Source organism: Apis cerana, linkage group LG14 (assembly GCF_029169275.1).
Source record: "Apis cerana isolate GH-2021 linkage group LG14, AcerK_1.0, whole genome shotgun sequence".
Classification (NCBI taxonomy): Eukaryota; Metazoa; Arthropoda; class Insecta; order Hymenoptera; family Apidae; genus Apis; species Apis cerana.
In genome coordinates, this window is record NC_083865.1 from 10,814,837 (window position 1) to 10,835,163 (window position 20,327).

Sequence of the window (20,327 nt, forward strand, 5' to 3'; positions counted from 1 at the left end):
GTATGATTCAGCGCCATCTATGAAGCAAGAGACGAACAAATTATTCAAATTTATTAAGAATTTAACCTTTAATTTTTATTTTATATTTCGATATATTTACAATCAAATTGAAAAAAAATAAAAAATTTAATTTTAACAATTAACAAAAATTCTGTTTTTCTTTATATTTTATTCTGATTAAAAGCAAATAGAGAAATTTAATAATTTTATTTAAATTCTAACATATGTTGATTGACCTTTTGTGATCTGAAAAAAAATTATCTGCTTACAGTTCTTCGATAAATGCTACTATTATAGATTACGCCATGTACCAAACACTAGCTGTTGATCTGTGAATAACTTCATTGAGATGATAGTGTCCATAAAATAGAGAAATAATATATGTTATAATATCGTACAACGTGCTCAAAGTATAGCGAATATAGTTCTAAACGTGTATATTGTGATTCATTAATATTCAATAAATTTGAACGAAGGAAAAATCGATAGAAGAATATGTTAAGTAAGGGAAATCTTTTTATAAAGAATTTAAGCTGTACCATAAGAACGTTTCACAGTAAAGCAGTTGTTATTGGTAATGTACAAGATACTAAATCTTCGACATATCAGGTTAGAACGATAGTATATATACATACATATATATATCCATTCATACATATATGCATATCCATTTCATTTATAAACAAAATATCGCAAGATTAATTCATTAAATCTTTCGTTTTCGATCAATATTACATTATTGATCTAAAATGAGTTCATGAAATGTTGCACAATATTATGTTATGATCTTTTCCTTTGTTATCTAAACAAAATGAAATTCATTTAAATGCATCAAAGCATAACATACGCCTATGCAATTGACGCACAATGATTAGGCGCGTATTACAAACACTGTGTATGTGATGTTCTTTTTAATAGAAAAAAAAAATGATGAAATCGATTAAAAATGGGAACGATATTTGGTATAAAATAATAATAAATAGAAACGATAATAATAATAAGAATAATAATGATAAATAGAAATAATGGAGATTAAACATGTAAACAAATTTTTAGGAAAATTACGTTCAAATGGAATGTGCGGTGAATAAGTTAAAAAACACAGTTCAAAAAATTGTAGAGGGTGGAAAACAAAAGGCGAAAGAGAAGCACATGAAGAAAGGAAAGCTTTTACCACGAGAACGTATTAATACGCTTCTCGATCCGACGTCTCCTTTCCTCGAATTTTCTCAATTAGCTGGTTACGAATTATACGATAAAGAGGAAGTACCAGCCGGTGGAATTATTACCGGTATCGGTAGGATAGAAGGGTAAGTACTGTTTGAATAAAAAAATGATTCGATAAAATATATATTTTTTTAAGAATATTTCGTTTCGTTTCGAATCAGGACCGAATGCGTAATAATCGCAAATGACGCGACTGTAAAAGGAGGTTCTTATTATCCAATAACGGTAAAGAAGCAATTAAGGGCTCAAGAAATTGCGGAGGAGAATCATTTACCTTGTATATATTTAGTAGACAGCGGTGGTGCCAATTTGACTAAACAAGCTGGATTATTTGCGGATAAAATGCATTTCGGTAGAACTTTCTTTAATCAGGCAAAAATGAGCGCAAAAGGAATCGCGCAGATCGCGGTGGTAATGGGAAGTTGCACAGCAGGTCCGATTCTCTTTGATTCAATTCTACTTGTCCCTATTATTTATATCAATTATTCACGTCGTCATTTTAATCAATTTATACAGGTGGTGCATATATACCGTCAATGGCTGACGAAAATATAATCGTCGGCAAGGAGGGAACCATTTTTTTGGCTGGTCCACCTCTAGTAAAAGCTTCCACGGGCGAAGAAGTCACTGCGAACGAATTGGGTGGCGCGGATCTTCATTGCCGGTAATTGACAAAATACATTTTTAACCCGTCATTTGTTTCACGACTCGAGAAGATTGGAAAATCGATTTTCAGGATTTCCGGAGTTACCGATCATTACGCTGTGGATGATATTCACGCGTTGTTCTTAGCCCGGCAAATTGTAAGGGATTTAAATAGGCAAAGATCAATGGACGTCAACGTGAATAAAAATGTGGATATACCGTTGCATCCTGTCGACGAAATTTATGGAATAGTCGGGTTGAATTGGAAGCAGTCGTACGACGTCAGAGAAGTGATCGCAAGGATCGTCGATGGATCAAAGTTTCGCGAGTTCAAAGCACAATACGGAGAAACATTGGTCACAGGATTCGCGAATATTTACGGTTACCCCGTGGGAATAATCGCGAATAACGGTATACTGTTCTCGCAAGGCGCGTTAAAGGGTGCACATTTCGTGCAAATCTGCGCACAAAGGAAAATACCACTTGTTTTTTTGCAGAATATTACAGGTATAGTAATCTCTCTCTCGTGTATAAAATTGCAGCTTTCCCAGCGCGATTTTACAGCGATTTGTAAAAAATTGCAGGATTTATGGTGGGCAAAGATGCCGAAGCCGGAGGCATTGCCAAAAACGGTGCAAAAATGGTGACTGCCGTTGCTTGTGCTCAAGTACCTAAAATTACAGTGGTAATCGGTGGCTCGTTCGGTGCAGGGAATTACGGTATGTAACGTTACACTTGATAAATCACTGCTCGAGCTTACGTTCAATTTGATTAAAATTTAACGTAGGTATGTGCGGTCGAGCTTATTCACCGAGGTTTCTCTACACCTGGCCGAATGCCAGAATATCCGTGATGGGTGGAGAACAGGCTGCCAATGTACTGATTCAAATTAACAAGGATCAATACAAACGCGAAGGGAAACAGGTAATGGCAGATTTCGATCTCGATTTCGTTTAAACCAGGTATATAAATTTTCACTCGGCTCTTCGTAGTGGAGCGTGGAAGAGGAGGAAAAATTGAGGGAGCCAATATTGAGGAAATTCGAAAAGGAGAGCAATCCATATTATTGTAGCGCCAGGTAGAATCTGTTAGAATTATTATTAGACCAAGAGACTAGGAAAAAGTTATCCGCGTAAATTATTTTTTAGGCTTTGGGACGATGGCGTGATCGACCCCGTTGACACCAGGGTAGTTTTGGGTCTCAGTTTGTCAGCGGCGCTCAACGCGCCTATACCGGAAACTAAATTTGGAATTTTCCGTATGTAACAACGAATAACAATCTACAATCTTGGGGATCCGTGGCCTGAAATTAAGAAAGTACGATCAAAATATACGTTCCGCGACTATTCCGACGTTCTGTCCGATATTTTACGCCAAAGATGTGTAAATATATATTTTTTTATACATTATTCTATCACGTATACACTATTACTGAACATTCCAAATATATAGATACCTTTATATTGTTTCTATGCGTACTTTTATTAATCTTCTTTTTCCTTCCTTTATGCGACTAAAAAATAAAGGACGCCTCTCTGAATGAAACGCTTACACGAGTTTCCACTCTTACGGTATTATTTTTTTACATATTCGCGTATATTCCCTTATAATTATATTGAGATTACAGCAGCGATTAATTCACTTATAATTGTCTAAAAGTTAAGTCACATCAGTTGTTACAGCTCGTCGCGCGACTAGGTCATCCGACATTCTCCGCTCGCAAAGGCCAATTTTTTTTTCTGGCAGTATAGCGGCTGTATTATTTTATTCGCGGTTATTCGCAGGGGAACACAGCTGAAGGGGAACGCGTGGATTAATAAAAGGAGTGGAGTGAAAAAAATTTGGCGGTCGCAGAGCGGAGAAATTTCTTGAGCACGTGCTAATTAATCCAAAATCTTAGCTCGTCATTTCCATTTTTTTTTTTTTTTTTTTTTTACGATAACTTTCGATAACATTCTTCTAATTTCTTTATTAATTCGTTCCATTAACACTATCCGAGATATCGTCCATTAATGATAAGCTTAGCTTAATTTCGGACAATGTTATTAGAAACACGATGCTTGACGATCGTAAACTCGATCCCATGTCGAACAAAATGGATGATTCATTGATCAATCTTGCTTTTCCTACGTGGAAAGGGAAAAAAAATTATACTAACATCCGGCAAAGAAATTCGATCCCCATCGGTTTCCACTATGCGCTCGAATCCTGGCCGGCTCTCAATTCTACTCTCTATTTACAATCAAAAAAAAAAAAAAAACGATCGTTCGTCGGTTCACGGATCGTCCCCCTTCATGAACCTTTTTATAAAAATTTGCAGATGCAGAGAAGGAGGAGAACAAAGGACAAGATCTTGGTTGTGTCACAGCAGACCGAGGAACCGTTCATCTCCGTTTCCGTAACCTTGTACTTGAACTGTTCCTTCACTTCTTGCGCTATGAAAGCTCTCTCCTCCGTCCTAATCGTCGTTGGACCAGCTTGATCTCTCACTTCTTCCGCGATCACCGCCCTCGCTTTCGTTCTGTTCTTCCCTCTTCTCACGTACAATTCGGACAGAGCTGAGATCGAGAGGAAGAATTCGAAGATTAAACAAGATTTCGAGGAAATTCTTGGAAGATCCTACCTTTATCGATCACCGCGTCCTCCTCGAAGTCGACTTTGATAAGAGCGGACATGGTCACCTCGAAGAGCTTGTTCTTGTCGGTATTCGAGACATCGATGGCCCTCCTCCTCCTCCCGAATCCAATTTGGCCATTGCTGCACTCGATCTGAAACAACGTGACGGCGTAAATATCGGCGTAAACAACGAGCCGGGCGATTATTTGAACAAGCTTCGCTTAACGACGCCACGCGTGTAACGCGCCAACATTGACATACCCCTTGGCACTTGTCCAAGCAGACGTTAACAGTGCCACGGAACTGGACGTAAGTGCTTTCAGGAAACTTGAAAGCGCGGAATTTCGCCGTCAAAAAGTCACCGTCCACAGTGTTGAAATTCTCGAACAGATACGGATCCACGGAGCAACTGGCGGCACAAATAATAATTCTTATTAATCTAGATTCCCTATGTTGATCAAAAACTGTCGTTCAATTCGACCGATATATATTATCCATCGGAATAAACGCTCACCCGTTGATGATAATAGTCTCCTCCTGCGACTTGGTATCCGTGACGAGCATGTAGGTGACCAACAATCCGTAAACAGGCGCAGACCCGTTGTCCAAGAAGATCTCCATCTGCAAAGGCGTGCCTGGGCTAACGTTCAGCTCTCCGGTGACCAGATTTCCGCCTTGCCTCACACCGACCCCCAATATCGGTACTGGCGCCGATTCGGAGATCTCCCCTCTGATGTCGATCACGCTGCAACGAGCGAGATAAAAGTGCGAGCGAGTTAAATCTCGGAAGGAATTCGTCGCGAGACGAGAAAGGTCGTTCTCGTTCGAAATAAATTGTCGAGAATAACGCCATCTGGCAGATGGATGCCTATCGGGAGGGACACGAATTCTCGAGCGTAATTTCCGGGGGGAAAAAAGTGGCGACAAATATTGAATGGTCGGCCGAGGGAAAATTAACCCGTTTGCAGAGGAACGGGAACGGCAAGAGCTGCCTAGCGCCAGTGCTACGACCTGGGCCACTTTCGACAGTCATCGAATCTTACCTCGATCGACCTGAATCGTCTTGGAACCGCTTCTGCCGACTCATCCGCCGTTTCCGTGAAACTACGTAGATCTACGATTCTCTCTGTGCGAGAACGAGCCACGAACGGTACCACTAAAGACGGACGACGATAATGATGATGATGATGATGATGATGAAAAAAAAAGAAAGAAAAGAAAAGAAGGAAAAAAAGTAGGGACGACGATAAAGTTTCCGTTCGAACAACGCGTTCGTTCGTTCGTTCGTCGTTTCGATCGTTTTTATCGTAATTGCAACTCGCATCTGTTCGACGGATCGAATCGAAGAGAGTAAATATCCGAAGAATTTTCGAGTACGTCGTTCGATGATCCCTCGATTCGAGGCCGAATGTGATCGCATCCAATCGAGCAAGCACGCAATTCCATCGACTTCTCGGAAGAAGGAACAGTTATCAAGATCGAGAAAGAATTTTCCCGCGTGTACCTCGACCCCGGGGATCGAACAGGCGAGATAACCACGTGATAATTCAACAATAAGGATTTTACGGCTTCCTGGTAGGGAAGGCGGCATGGACAATCTTCTTCTTGTCCCTTCCCCCTTCCCCCATTCCTCCATCCATCCTACGATTCGCGCAATACCGAGCTACGATCGATTAGTGTCAATAAATTAGCGACGGGAACGAGAGAAAAATTGCGCGTGTACGGCTGGCAGGCTGCCGAGGATAGTAGTGTGGAGCAGAGAAAGAATGTCAACTGGCTAAGTCAGACACTTTCATCCGCGGAAAGTAAGTAGTTGGAAGAAATCCCTTTTGACGTACGTCTAACTTGTCGCTTGGTTAAAATTTTCTTCTTGACCATCTGTTCGTTTCAGACTGAAATAAAGATAGAGAAGTTGTAAATACGCGAAATAAATTTAATAATTGAAATTCGCTACGGAAGCTGGGAGAAAAAATTCATCAATTTAGCGAGTATTTAATATATATATATATATGATCTGTTAGGAGATTTCGTTCAACGTTTAAAAAAAAATTGTAACCTCGAAATCGTTTCGAAGAGATTGTTAGCAACTCTTAAGCGACGCATTTACGTATCACCGGGTGAATAAAAGAAGATTCTCGTTGGATGCTCGCCCGCTAGAAACGTTTTACGCGAGGAGAACGCGACCGGAGAATACGAATGGCTCGCAAAGTGAGTTTTATCGAGCGAGCGGTGGGAGGGAGAGGGAGGAGGAGGAGGATGAAGAGGAATGGGGAAGGGGGAGACTCTGTGACGCGATGTATACGAGGCTAAAATTACATTTCAGGTTTTCCAGCACCTGCGCCTATAGCCTCGACAAATAAATGGAACGTGGAATCATGAATCAAACTCGGTGACCAGCGACAAAACGTTCATCTTCGTTTCAGATCGCTCGTTTGCATCGATGCAAGTCGATACTCGATTTTATTCGCGACACCGCTCCTCCCTTTTTTTAATTCGAAATCGAAGGTTATTTTCATACGTCGAGCGAAAAAAATATATAATTTAATTTCAATCTCGCGGAAAGTTTATCTTGTTTCGATTAAAGTACGCAACATTTTGCTCGATAATAAGCGCGAAGAGGGATAATTAGCACGCAGATTAAACTCATCTCGTTTTATTCATTGCTTACATAAATCGAGACTGTTTTAATTAATCAAGTTTACACAGCCACCGTTGTACCGGTTGAAATTGATTACGCGATCGTTGCTTGGAATAAAATTATTTTACCGCGTTCGTTCGCTTGGAAAGTTTCGATCGTTAGAAAAAAAAAAAAAAATCATCGAAAAACGTAACGCCAACGAGTACATAGATAATGGATGAAAGTTTCAAAGATAATTTTAGCCGTTATTTCTTGGCACTAGTCGGAACGTATTAGAGCTGGGTTGTCCTTGATGATGAGAATACGCGAGCGTTGCGCGGAGTGGACGATCGTTCGAGCACGTCGAACAGCTGTTGGAATCGCGATGGCGAATAACGCGAAATCGAAACAGTGGTTCTCGATTCTGCGAGAATCATCTATCGGTTTACCGAGGGAAGTGAATCGAGGGAAAAGTGCGAACAGATAAAAAAAAGAGAAGATAAGACGGAAACTGAATATTAAGGTAAAATATGAACTCACTCGGGTTCCTGGAAGCCTGCTGGTAGAACGCTCCTGCGAACCACGGTGTGATTGGCTGCGATCGAGATTCCAGGTTTCACAACGACCTCGGTGATAACACATTTTACGGTGAACGTGTGTTTGCTGGAATCCGCGGGCTCCTCCACTATTATCCGATGAAAGTACACCTTCTGACCCTGTATATCATACGTATATCTATAATTTTGCTCGAATCCATCGGATTCCATCGATCGAAACAATAACGAAGGCCGAGTCGAGGTAACAACTTATCACTATTCCCGCACCGATCGATTTCCATTCTCCTCTTTTCTGTCCAGAGATTCAACGCTCTTTCGTTGAACACACACACACTCTCTCTTTCTCTCTCTCTTTCTCTCTTTCTCTCTCTCTTTCTCTCTCTGCTTTTCCAATCTCAACCAAGGATACGAGAATCGATCGATTTCCTCCATTTTCAACTCGATTCGATTCTATTCTCGATAAAATCGTTAGACCAAATTATTCAAACGTTTAACTTATTCAAGAAACGATAGTTTTATTCGTTGATCGTAATTATGGCTTACCGTGACTTTGTTAACGACCCTCGTGATGCCGCATCGCAACATGTCCTCCTCTAGGAGAGGTAATCGGAACGTGGCGACACCGTTGCTAAGCCGAGGTTTGCAAGCTTCGTCTGCAAGAGGAAGATACGTTCCACCTTGTAAAATACGGCACGTGTACCACCGCTTCCCGCTTCTATATCTCACGGCTACGCGCCGGTCAACGCTGCGTATCTTGCAAATACACGAAACGAATCGATCTTTACCTGGGAAGTCTTTCATTTGTTGCAGATATATCCTCGCTTGTGGGCTGCTCCTTACGATGTCGACTTCCATCCACTGTTCGGAACATCTCACTTTGCTCTGCACTGGAAATCGAAAACGAAAATTTAGCGCTCCGTCAAAATGTCGATCAAACGCCTGTCTCCGAATCGATCGAACGTGCACTCGGACGCGTCGTTTTCGACTAAAAAGAAAAAGGGAAGGGGAAGACGGTTGGGTTAGTGGGAGGGATAGGCGGAATCTGGATCTGCGGGGAAAAAGAGAGGTACGACGCGGCCGCAAACTAACTTGCAGTATACCACGGTAATTGCCCCATAAAGTCGTAAACGTCTCTCGACCTTGAAATGCGAGCAACCCGACATCGCGCGCTCGAGAAACACCACCGCGCACCACCGATGCGCATCCCCGAGCCTCGCCTGTTCCTTTCGCGGAACAACTATAGATACTTTCACCGTTTGCGAGTAAAAACCCGTATACACCGAAACCACCGATTTCATATTATCCTCCTGCGAGAAAAACCTTTCATCCGGTTATGAGAAACGAAATTGCTTCCTCCCCGGATAATTGAATTTTCAACCATATATTATCGTGCCACAAACAAACGCATTACAACCTTACTTTCCCATGTTCGATCGCGTTCGATCGGTAAATCGATCGAGACACATTTTTCGTTAAGATGAACGGAAAAATTTTCGATAATCTCGCGCTCGATACGTAATTCTGACTCGTTGATCTCGAAAACGAACGCTCAATGATCAGTTACGCGAATAGATGCGCGATAGATGAATAATTTGCGGCGAAATGTATCGTAACAACACGCATTACATTAAAGAATGTAGCAACGAGCGAATTTTTATTATCCAAAGATGATGATTCGATATAATTAGGCGATTCTGTTATAGGAATTTCCAACGAACGAGAACATTTTTCGCTCTTCGTCTCTCGCCTTTGAATCCTGGCGCAATTCGAAACATCGAAACGAGTTCATCCGCACAATTCGTCTCCCCGCGTTTGTCCACGGTTTCCGCGCATTCATCAGGTTGCGATTAACGCGCAAATTACGTGACTGCACGGTGTGTGTCACTTTCAAATAGCCCCAGGGTTGGCGGTCTTTTCCATTAGCGAGTTTAAAGCGGTTCCCCGCAGCCGGTGCAACCACCTGTGTGATCGTCGAGCAACCATCTCTCGACAAAGGTCCGTGACCTTATACTTTTTCTTTCTTTTTTCGTTCCTTCCCTCTCCCTTTTTCTCATTTTCGATCTCCGCTACGTTTTCGCTTCTCCTTCTTCTTTCCCTATATCTCTTTCTTCGCGTCTTTTCTTTTTGATCGATCTCCTAGCTATCGAGATTTGTCATTTGCTCAACGTTTCTTTCCTGTTTTTCCAAAATCTCGTCCATCGTATTTCTTTCTTTCTTTCTTCCTTTTCTTTTCCAGAACTTGGTTCGATTCGGACCATTGTATATATTTATATATGCCATAGATAGGGATCCGGTTTCCATTAACCGGTAATCGTTTCGCCCGAAACGCCGCCGGAATTCTCCGTTCCGAGAACGGATTCTCGACGCCGTTACAAGGATTACGTGACCCTTGTACCTTTCCCCTTTATTATTATTCTTCCCGAGTTCCCTTCCTTCCTTCCTTTATCTCTTCCTTCCTCCCTTTAAACCGACGCATATCTCTCGATTCCCTTTCTCCTTTATCTCTTTCTTCCTTTTTCCTTTTTTACCTTTTTACTTCGTACTTCCTCTCCTCCGCCTCGCCTTCCTCGCATCTCGTGATTAAGATCTCGGGAAAGTTTACAATGCGAAGTTTCCAAAGCCCGACCTTTGCCCTCCCACGGTTTCCCTACGACTTACCACGACCCCGACCATTTATTTTATCCAACCTGCTGCTCGCTAATTGCCGCGCGATCTCTCCCTCCTTTCCATCCGCTCGATTCGTTCAATATCATTCAGATATTATCGTTTTTCGAGGCTCGGCAGCCGGCTTCTCGCTCTCGAAAAAATGAATCGAAATACTTCCCCCTCCCTTTCTCTTGCCTGCGTTTCGCGTGGTTCGCATCTCTCGTGCCAAGACCCTCCATACTCTTCCGATCTCCGTCTCTCTCTCCTTCGCGCTTCCTCCCCTTTCTCACACCGAGGCAAAGTTGAGCGAGAAGAAATTGATGTAAATTACTGGAAACGCAGGGATCCTCGGAATTACAATAATCTGTGCCTGTTGTATGACCTCGGTGTTAAGGGGAACGAGGCGTAATTACGCGTCATCGCGCCGTAACGCCACGATCGCCGGCGTGCCAAGGATCAAGGACAACTGTATCCTAGTAGGTAGATAGATGGATAGACGTGATCGGCGACGCGCACAAAATTGATTCGTATCGCTTGCGCAACCCTCCCTCCCTCCTTCCTCGTCGATGGAACACCACAGGGTAGAACGTCCATCCGTAATCGTCGTTTGTCCGCGGACAGTCTCTGAATAATTTATAGGGAAGGGAGCCGCTGGTGTACGCAGACAACGTATTTTCAGAATCTGTGTAATTTGAGAGCCGAGTGAATTTCTCCACGAGGAATGCCTCCCATTCGACCCCGTTTTTCCACGTAAGGCAGCGACGACAGCTACGCGAAAGGGGTTGGAAATCCGGTGCGCGCCGGGTGTGATTAACATTCACGTCCACGCCGTGTTAACTGTACAATCAGAGAACCGAGAACCTGGGCAGAGTGAAATACTCGGAAATATCTGCGTTTAAACTGGTCGATCGAACGGGACGACGGGAAAGAATCGAACGTAGGCGTGTGTTCTTCTCTATCGTATATGTGTGTATGTGTTCGTAAGTGTACTACCAAGTTTTTACTTATGTCGTGTCTAAAATCGTACGAGGAACGAAAAGAAAAAAAGGAAAGTGCACACGATGATCCAATCCTCTGCGTATCGCGCGAGTTACAGTATATCGAGTTATGTATTTTTTTGTAATTACGATAGTTTTTATCCGAAGGAATCGATCGATAGCTTCGCCTTTCCGCATCGTGTTGGAATAACAACCGTCGTTGTAGCGTTGAAATTGCTTCGGACGATGGAGGATGCGTATCGAGAGAGAGAGAGAGAGAAAGAGAGAAATCACTTTTGAGAACGTCATTACTAAAGTTACCAACGACAAAGACGACTGCTTTGGTTGCAAACTTTGATATGATACCGAGCAAAAGATACCATCATTTTCGAGATCGAGATTCCTTCGAGTTTTTTACGACTTCCGGTTGCAAGCATCGCCGGCAAATCGATTTGCTTTCCAAGTTACGACAAGCGGTTGCCTGTTGTGTCGAGAACGTTATAATATCGGACATTGTTGGAGAAAACCTTAGGCGCGATCTCGATATATAACCGTTAAATTAAAATTAAAATACGCGCGATAATTAATCGCCGTTTTTTAATTTTCAAAGGAATCCGCTTCGATGACTCGGTGACCCTCGATTAAAAAAAAAGAAAGAAAGAAAAAGAAGAAAAGAAAGGATGGTTAATTAAACGCCCACGTTTTTCCCAGTTATGCAAATAAATTCGCCACACGCGTCTCACCAACGAGCGACAGCGCAACCTCGGTAATTCAAACGTCACCACTGTACATAATTCAATTACTCCCCGTTGTCGTTCTCCGATCTCCACGCGCCAACGCATGCTTATTTTCCCCTTTAACGATATAACAGCCGTTGCGCACCACCACTTCGTATCGCTCGCTCGAGAGAAAGAAAGAAAGAAAGAAAGAAAGAAAGAAAAGAAAAGAAAAGAAGAGAAAAGAGAGAGAAAAAATATTGCCACCGCAATCCCCGTCCAAGGATCCGCTTAAGGATTAACCGTTGCGAATGATCGCAGCTGCCATCTCTCCTCTTCCATTTCCCTCCTTCTCTATTTTCTCTCTTTCTCTCTCTTATACATCCTCAACCGAGATAAGAGTCGGATCCCGATAGGCCGGGCGAAGAGTCGGCGGTGTTGCCGGTGGCGTTGCGCGGGGCGCGTGCAACAGGATCGAAAGTTGTAAGTAATCGATGGCGAAGGGGGCAGGCTGGCTGGCCGCGAGAGTGATAAAAGAGGAGCGGGGCTCGGTAACGGTGATTTCATTCCGGTTCCTTTGGCCACGCCGCTTTCCACGTCGCATCGGCCCGATTACAACCGTTGCCAGCGGTAAATCACCGATCGCCGCTGTGAATCGTTAATCGGTGGATTCGATTGGATAGGAAAGCGATCCGTATCTCTTTCCCCCTCCTCATCTTCCTCGTATCCGATCGAGATCTAAATTTCTCGTCCCTTTCGATCGATAGAGCGAATGAAAATATCAGACCGGTTTCGAGAAGCTGACCGATTCCCTCTTAATTCGAAGACGGTGGTGATCCTCTCGATAATACGATGTAATTCGTATTCGAATTCGTATATGTATCATCGCTCACCATATATATTATCACTGTGCTCGGTCCGCGAAAGCGATCGATCGTGCATCGCGTACCAAGCTCGGCCATTTTACGAACGCGAGCAACGCGGAGAAATCGGAGAGGAGAGGAATGGAATACAGACGAGAGTTTCTTTATCGTGGAAATCCTTGAAAATATACTTGAGCACGAGTACGATGGTTTTCCGTCGGCGGAAGGGGCGACAATTCTGGAGAGGGAGGAGGTGTCGATTTCCTTCCACGATTCGAAGAAATAATCGTGGAGGAGCGGGCAGGATGCAAATGAGCCGCGATAGAGCCGGTCACGAAACGCACAGGGACACAGGGAGCAAGGTGCATCGCGCGCGCCAAATGCAGAATGAATAATTTATCATGGCGGCGATCCGTGCACAAATTATGCGCGTAGCCAACGATTACCGTTATGCACATTTTCGGTAATCTCGACAACGATTAAATCGACGGGCATCGTCTTCTCGACCACTGCCGCTCGATTATTCCAACAATTTTACGCCTCGAGTCGCCGGTGCATAAAACGTTCACACGCGTCGTTACGCGGCAGTTCGACGCGCATAATATAGATACATTTTTCCCGATTCTCCCGTATTCCGTTCATCTATACACATATATTTTTTCCTCGTTTTCTCCATTCATTTCGTGCCGAGAGAAGGAATTTTATTTTCCCCTCCTCCCTCCCTCCTTCTTTCACCCACGAATAGAAAGAGAAAAAGCAGATCGTATCGATAGGTACAAGTTTCTCTCGGATCGCGAACAATTTATACCAGGAAGAAAGAGATCTCTTTGTCATTCTAAAGAGGATGCCTCGTATCGTCATCGAGATATCGAATCGGGTTGAATCTCTATCCCCCAGGGCGACTTCCGGCACGCTTTATTATCCAGACGTTGTACCGCTCCCGACCCGAGCACGGAATACATTTTCCAGAGGATACTCGCGCGCTTATCTGATCACGGGATTTAATTGTTTCCGCGAGTCCGTCCTTTCCTTTCGTTGATTCTTGAACGTCCCCCTTTTCGCTTTCCAAGGGAATCCTCGCGTTTCGACTCGAGCGAATATTCCAAATATGCGTTTGAAGAAACGAGCTCGATCCATCATTCGAGCATTGAATCTCGCGCGCGCGAGAGAGAGAGAAACTCGTCGGCGTTTTTTCTTTTAATTTATCCTTAATTCGAGCCGCGCATTCGAGTTGCGGCAATCATTGGCATGAGTTTCACGAGTTAAACGAGTCTCCAACCAGAATGTAGGAACGTTGGCGCAGATTTATTGGCCACGATAGGGGGAGATCATTGCGCAGAACAGTGGAATTTTCTAGGGAGAGAGACACGCACGAATGATGCTCGTCTGGGAACCATATATACGCGCGATTCATTCTCGATAACACGCTCGGCAACCTCGGGCAAAAGCGTGGCGATGCATATTCGACACGCTTCTTTTTCTCTCTCTCTCTTTCTCTCCGACTTTTTAATCCTTATCGAATGCTCCCCGTCTCGTAACCTCTCTCCACCTACTCGATTTCTCGCTCGAGAATCGGTCAACGTCACGCTCCCCGATTCGGTTAATTGCCAATCGCAATAAATTAGAACGAATTCTCGTCTCGATCGATCGGTACGCGCGATTCGACTCGACTTGGAAACGCTTCGAATCGTGCAACCGAGTTGTTTTTGTTTGGCAACGTCTTTGCCATCGCCTACTCTTTTTTGCAGAAGAAAAAAAAAGTAAATAAAAGGATCTCTCGCTTTGCTCGAGAAAACTCTCCCCTCCCTTCCTCTCCCCTCCCCTCTAATGGATTCCCGCGCGAGGAACCGTCCTCGCACGCAGAAAACTTTCGTCAGCGTTTCTATCTTTACATCATTATGATCGCCCATTCCGCTCAACGTTATGGCACTTCCTTTCGAACGCCTGCAGTAATTATCACGTTCGTTAGCATTAATTCTTCGTTAATCTCGAATTTCATCGTAAAGTTTGCGTTTAAGGTGATCCCTAACTACTAGCTAATACACTCCTTACCAATTTTATTAACGTTTCCTCGATACGTAAAATATACCATTTATCCCGGAGTTTCGTTACACGCTCGTTTGCTCGTTTAAATCGTAGAAATCGATAGTCTCTCCTTCCTCTTTCTCTCTCTCTCTTTCTCTCGAAAGATCAAATCCTTCGAAACGTTTCGAACGGAATCGTGATTATTTGTTCGTTCGGAATGGAAATATCATCGTCATCATCGATGAATCGCGAATGAATGGCCGGCGAATATTTCGAGGAGTGAAAGAAAAAGGCGACACGCGCGCGCGCGCGCACACAGAGGAGTGATTAACGAGCGAACAAGCTTCAGGTTCACGACGAAGCGGGCGCGTGTAACGTTAGACCGGTCGAAAAGGTCAGAAGGCCGAAGAGATCGAGTGTCTATAATGGATGATATCGACGAAGGGAAGCCGATTCGGGAGAAAACGATTCGTGCAAGTGGAACCGTTGGAAAGAGACAAGAAGAGAGGAAGGAAGAACAACGCAACGAAAGATTCACTACGCTTCTGCGAAAATTGCTAGTTTATTGCACACAACCAGGACGAGACCATCTTGGAAATTACGTCCCAGATGCGTAAATCCGGTAGGTGGAAATCCTTGAAGCCGAACTACTCGTCTCGTGGTTGCGTTTCAGCCTCGTTGCAAGTATGGAAAAAAAGGTGGAACGAAATGGAATTTGGCTCGATTCCAGAAGGAGGAGAGAGGAGGCGCGAGATATGGACACAAGCGAGGTGTCGTGCTCGCAACATAGGAGATATTAGGCCGCACGAAACGGAGGCGAGGCAACCAATCTTTACGACATATTCGTTCGTGAAGCTTATGCTCGCATAAGAGAGACGAAGCGGAGAGTCGAAGAGGGAGGAATTCGCCCGTGGGTGCTCCCGTCTGTCCTTCGTCTCCACTCGCACAGCCGACGAGTAGTGCCCACGCAGTGACGGTGACACGCGTGCACCAACGCGAGTGGTTCGACCGGTATCCGCCATATTTGGCTGGTCGAACGGCCGCGTGAACTACGGAGACGTAGAAATCCACCACAAGGGAAGAGGTCACCGATGCCGTATCCGCGCCACCAAGGCGTAAATAAAAGGAGAGAGAGAGAGAGAGAGAAAAAAAGGCTTTCAACCAAAACGTCTCGTCGAGATATCGCGTGAATTATAACTGAGCGAGGGTCGTAAATAAATCACGAGAAGAGTAAGGTAGTTTGACCTGTGGTAAAAAATCATCTTCAACAATATTGCTATTTTGTTATTGCCACCTATCGATAATTATCTTCTATATTTAGATATATTTAAAGAGGCGCGAAACAACCGAATCGAAATTACCTTCTCGCTCGACGGAATTTCCATGATCTTTCTTCCTCCCTTCGTTCGTTTCACGTTAACGAGCATCTTTCAGGAGGTGGGAGTTTTCTCGTTAAAGAATGGCAAAGTGATTGGATGGCACGTAGGATCGAGGAAAAAGAATCGAGCTGCGATCGAGGAAGGGAACAAATTACCATCTAATTTCGATTGAATCCTAATAAAGGATGGAGAGATCGAGTTTCTGGAATCCAGAATCCACGACATAATCCTCCCGACTCGAAACACATTTTTCGAACGCACAAACACTTTGCGATCTTCCGTTCCCTTCCACTCCCCCTCCATTCCCTGTATTCCCTCCCCGAGAGGCGGAGGGGAGAAAAATGGAAGGAAAATAGATTGGATCGGTAGGTAGATCGGTCTGCTGAAAACCGGAGTACCGGAGTATCCTTTTTACCCTTTTCTCTCGGCACTCTTGCGGCCGATGTCCAACGTCCGTGCAGATTGGCAACCGGTTTTCCTATGGCCTCTCCCAACCGATTCCTCACTCCCACTCTCACACTCCCACCAACCGATTCCCATTCCAACAGACCTCTGCCCCCTCCCCTCCTCCCGCATTCTCCGCGCCCTCCCTCCTTCGGGAGGGCCGCCGCGTTATTCCATCTTCTCCCTTTCTTTCCACTCTTCTTTCTCTCCTTTTCTTCCCCCTTCCCTCTTTCGTCGCTCTTTCACCCGGTGATCTTATCTTTCGGAGGAAAAGCAAACGCCGGATGTTACGCGACCGACATCGCCAATTTCCCCCCTCCTCCCGCAAAAAAACTTGGAAGCGAATTCACACACACGAACACACCGGCCACGGCGACACAGGCGACACATACTTATTTTGCATACAAAGCGATACGCACTCTCTCGCGTGTCGAACGCGTTCCAATCGCGTGAAATATCTTTCTTGAAATCGTTCCCTCCTACCCGCAAAGGGATCCTCCTTTAGGATTATCGATCGAAAAGATTCTCGATTCCTCCTGTCCCCGCTTTTCGCTTTCTCCGTTCTCCCGGCAAAATCAACGCGATTATTCTTTCATCTATTTTCTACCTCGATCGACGCTTTTTCATTTCCTCGTCCATCGAGGGGGCGATCGAGGACAACGAATCGCGCGTTTTACTTTTCTTCTTTTCGAAACGACGATTTATCAGTTTATGTATCCTTTAACCGAGACCACTTTTAGCTGGTTTCTCGAAAACAAGCGCGGGATTTGCAACTCGAGTGAATTCCACAGATACCGATTCGAGAGAAGGATAAGAAACACCTGTCGCACGATCGAACGTTTGAGAGAACGGAAGCAACAAAAGGGGGGAACGAGGAAGATAAGGGTGAAAAATGAGGGAGAGACGGATACGAATAGTTCTAAATGCTCCATTATTTTTTCTTCTTTCCAAGAGAAATATATGTGTATATATATATATATATATATATATATATATATGAAAGAGCGAACGAAAAGACGCGAGAAGAACGGAATCCAAGGCAAGGAGTCGGAACGTAATTCGAAGCGTGGAAAATCACTTTCCTCCTCGCGTTCCCTTTCTTTCTCTCCGCGGAAAGAATCGCGAGCCAGACGTTCCAAGAGTTTGATCCTCTCGTTTATCGATCGATAAACGATTCGTATTAAAACCAACTCGTTTCTAATTCGTGCCTAATCAGGAATCTGCTTCCGATTAAATCAATACCCGATGAGGTTAATTTTTCACCTCATCGGGAAATTAAAAAATAATTTTTTCAAACTTTCGCCGTGAAATCGATTCGAAATGTACACGGCGATTTGCCGTGTACGAATAATGAGAGACGAAGAGGAGAAAGAGGAGGAGGATGAGGAGAAGGAAGAGAAGAAAGAAGAGAAGGAGGAGAAGGATCGCGTGATTCATCGGACAACATCATTGTTGCGCTCGTAAATCACCGTGCAATTATTAACGTTCTTACGCAATTTTCCAACTCTTCTTCCATCTTCCATGGATCCCATTTTCGCGCAGAGATTCCGATAAAGGGAGAAAAATTCGCGATCTAAAAATAAATACGCCGTTTGAATCGAATCACAACGCGGTTAAAAGCAGTTTCTCACTTGGCGCTTCGTTTCCGTCAACGAAACAGTGCAATTACTGTGTAATCACTAGGGGAATTTACTACTGGTTTATTGTATACAAGTTCGCACAATATTCTCCTCCTCCTCCTCCTGCTTTTGCTCGGGAGAAGGAAGAAACGATTTCGATTCGGGAGTCGAGGAAGATCGAACGAGAGAGAGAAAGAGAGAGAAAGAGAGAGACGAAGAGAATCGAGGCGCATCGAGGTCGTCGCGTAGAGTGAACGTCCGTCGGCCTTGAGCCACGCATCCATCGTCCACGTGACGTGTCGTCAAACGAGAGACGAGGAGTGTCGAAATTTGAAAGGATTCGCGTTTTGCTCACCGTTCGCCCCAGCAACGCCGAAAATGTATATCCACCACAGGAGCAGTCTTCGTGGTCCGGTCTCCATCATCGACTTATAATCGGCCGACGATCCTTCAAAGTCGATCCTTCGAGGGAGCGAAGGATATTATTGTTCGGTGAGATGTCTCGAGAAAGGAAGAAAGGAAGGAAAGAAGGAAGGAAGGAAGGAAGGAAGGAAAGAAGGAAAGAAGAAAGAAAGGAAGGAAGGAAGGAAGGAAGGAAGGAAGGAAGGAAGGAAGGAAGGAAGAAAAAAAGGGGGAAGAACGATTTAACCGTGGAAAACTCTCATTTATATTTGATCGTCTTCCCTTCTCCCCGAGGATCGAGATTTATTATCGCGCTCGTTCCACTCGCGTTTCACTTCCCCGCAACTTTTCGTTTCGATATCGATTCACTACACTCGGATACACGCGTTACTGGAAAAGAAAGAGAGAGAAAGAGAGAGAGAAAAAAAGACGATCGGTGGACGATTGGATCGACGATCTCCGGTCGGAGAGATGTTCCCCGGCCAAGAACGCGAGAGGCACTGACGGGCCCGGCGACTGGCGGGAGAGTTCGAACCGCGCACACCGACGCACACAGGACCCAGAGACGTGGACGCGGAACGGGGCAACATCTTTTTAACGGCGCGCACGTGAGATCCATAGTCCGTAGCGCTACCTCGTGCGCCACCATTTTTCCCAACCGCTCCGCTCCCTATCCTTGTCCACGAGATTCCAATTCGTTCTCTCGTGATCGATTCTCGAAACGAGAGTTCGCCACGGTGGAAGAGATATAAAAAAAACGAGCGCTCATCAGAGAGGAAGAGATCGTTCTTTCCTCCCACGAGTCCCTTGTTAACGAGGCTATTTAAGAAATGGCTGGCTACGAAACCGTACGCCTTTTCGAAAGGTTCCTCCTTCTCCTCCTCCTCCTCCTCGGATTGCCTTTTTATTATCTTGTATAGGGGGTGAAGAGAGGAAGGGAAGGTGGTCTGGCCGTAGGCGTGCAACTCGAGAGGAGAGGGAAGGGCGCTGGGCCTTACATGGATCTGGTGTGAGTCACTGCCCAAAGTGGACTATGTAAATGTGTTTGGCTCGAAGAAACTGGTCGATCGTTTATCACGAATGAATCTTCCACGAGCTTCGCTCTTTTTCGACTTCTATTTATAGTATATATAGTATGCTACATTATATATATATGTGTGTGTGTGTGTGTATATAACTAGCTCGGGTCTCGTTCGTCGATACCGAACCGGAATAAATAATTGGAATACATCGATAGATCGTGGGGCGAACGTTGGTCCTCGTAATTTATATATATATAGGTATAGCCGGGTAGATCGATAATTAATTATCGCATTAACCGTGAGAGTTAAGAGGAGAGAGGAGAGGAGGGGAAGGCTCGTATCGATCGAGGAGAAAGGAAGGATGAAAGGACATGCACGTTTATTCAGGCGAAACAACAGCCTTGGGGCACTTATGGTCGAAGCTGGACAAAAACGGATGTCTGTCTTTGATAGACACTGCCGTTCGTGGCTGCTCGTGCACGATCGTGCACGCTCGTGTACGGTACTTGGACGAGCCACGCCATTCCACGCCGGCCCTCGAGGTGAAAGTGTCCAAGGATTTCGTAACGAGC

General features: G+C 44.5%; 2 protein-coding genes across 3 annotated transcripts; one reads left to right on the top strand and one right to left on the bottom strand.

The window, feature by feature from the left end:
* The first annotated feature begins 21 nt into the window (after nucleotides 1-21).
* On the top strand, nucleotides 22-3,340 carry LOC107999892 (methylcrotonoyl-CoA carboxylase beta chain, mitochondrial). The gene is made up of 9 exons (XM_017059940.3): nucleotides 22-609; nucleotides 1,057-1,310; nucleotides 1,389-1,660; nucleotides 1,744-1,891; nucleotides 1,964-2,379; nucleotides 2,457-2,591; nucleotides 2,660-2,796; nucleotides 2,865-2,950; nucleotides 3,021-3,340. Exons 1-9 carry the CDS (start codon nucleotides 496-498, stop codon nucleotides 3,136-3,138), a joined length of 1,680 nt encoding a protein of 559 aa, XP_016915429.2. The 5' UTR covers nucleotides 22-495; the 3' UTR covers nucleotides 3,139-3,340.
* On the bottom strand, nucleotides 3,330-19,297 carry LOC107999893 (uncharacterized). 2 transcript variants are annotated; one of them, XM_017059941.3, is made up of 8 exons: nucleotides 18,687-19,297; nucleotides 8,448-8,549; nucleotides 8,206-8,315; nucleotides 7,646-7,821; nucleotides 5,003-5,233; nucleotides 4,750-4,897; nucleotides 4,496-4,640; nucleotides 3,330-4,430 (listed from the first exon to the last, which is right to left on the bottom strand). In XM_017059941.3, the coding sequence occupies exons 1-8, from the start codon at nucleotides 18,754-18,756 to the stop codon at nucleotides 4,177-4,179; spliced, it is 1,236 nt and encodes a 411-aa protein (XP_016915430.1). In that variant the 5' UTR covers nucleotides 18,757-19,297; the 3' UTR covers nucleotides 3,330-4,176. The 2 variants fall into 2 exon arrangements, with proteins under 2 accessions (XP_016915430.1, XP_016915431.2); XM_017059942.2 differs by lacking the exon at nucleotides 18,687-19,297 and adding an exon at nucleotides 18,205-18,403.
* Between the last annotated feature and the right edge of the window lie 1,030 nt (nucleotides 19,298-20,327).

Coding starts and splice junctions, on each gene's coding strand:
- LOC107999892 (XM_017059940.3), top strand. CDS start 496: ATGTTAAGTAAGGGAAATCTTTTTATAAAGAATTTAAGCTGTACCATA. Junction 1,311..1,388: donor GGTATCGGTAGGATAGAAGG/GTAAGTACTGTT, acceptor GTTTCGAATCAG/GACCGAATGCGTAATAATCG. Junction 1,892..1,963: donor GGCGCGGATCTTCATTGCCG/GTAATTGACAAA, acceptor ATCGATTTTCAG/GATTTCCGGAGTTACCGATC.
- LOC107999893 (XM_017059941.3), bottom strand. CDS start 18,756: ATGATGGAGACCGGACCACGAAGACTGCTCCTGTGGTGGATATACATT. Junction 8,316..8,447: donor ACAAATGAAAGACTTCCCAG/GTAAAGATCGAT, acceptor TTCCTCTTGCAG/ACGAAGCTTGCAAACCTCGG. Junction 7,822..8,205: donor GGGTCGTTAACAAAGTCACG/GTAAGCCATAAT, acceptor TATGATATACAG/GGTCAGAAGGTGTACTTTCA.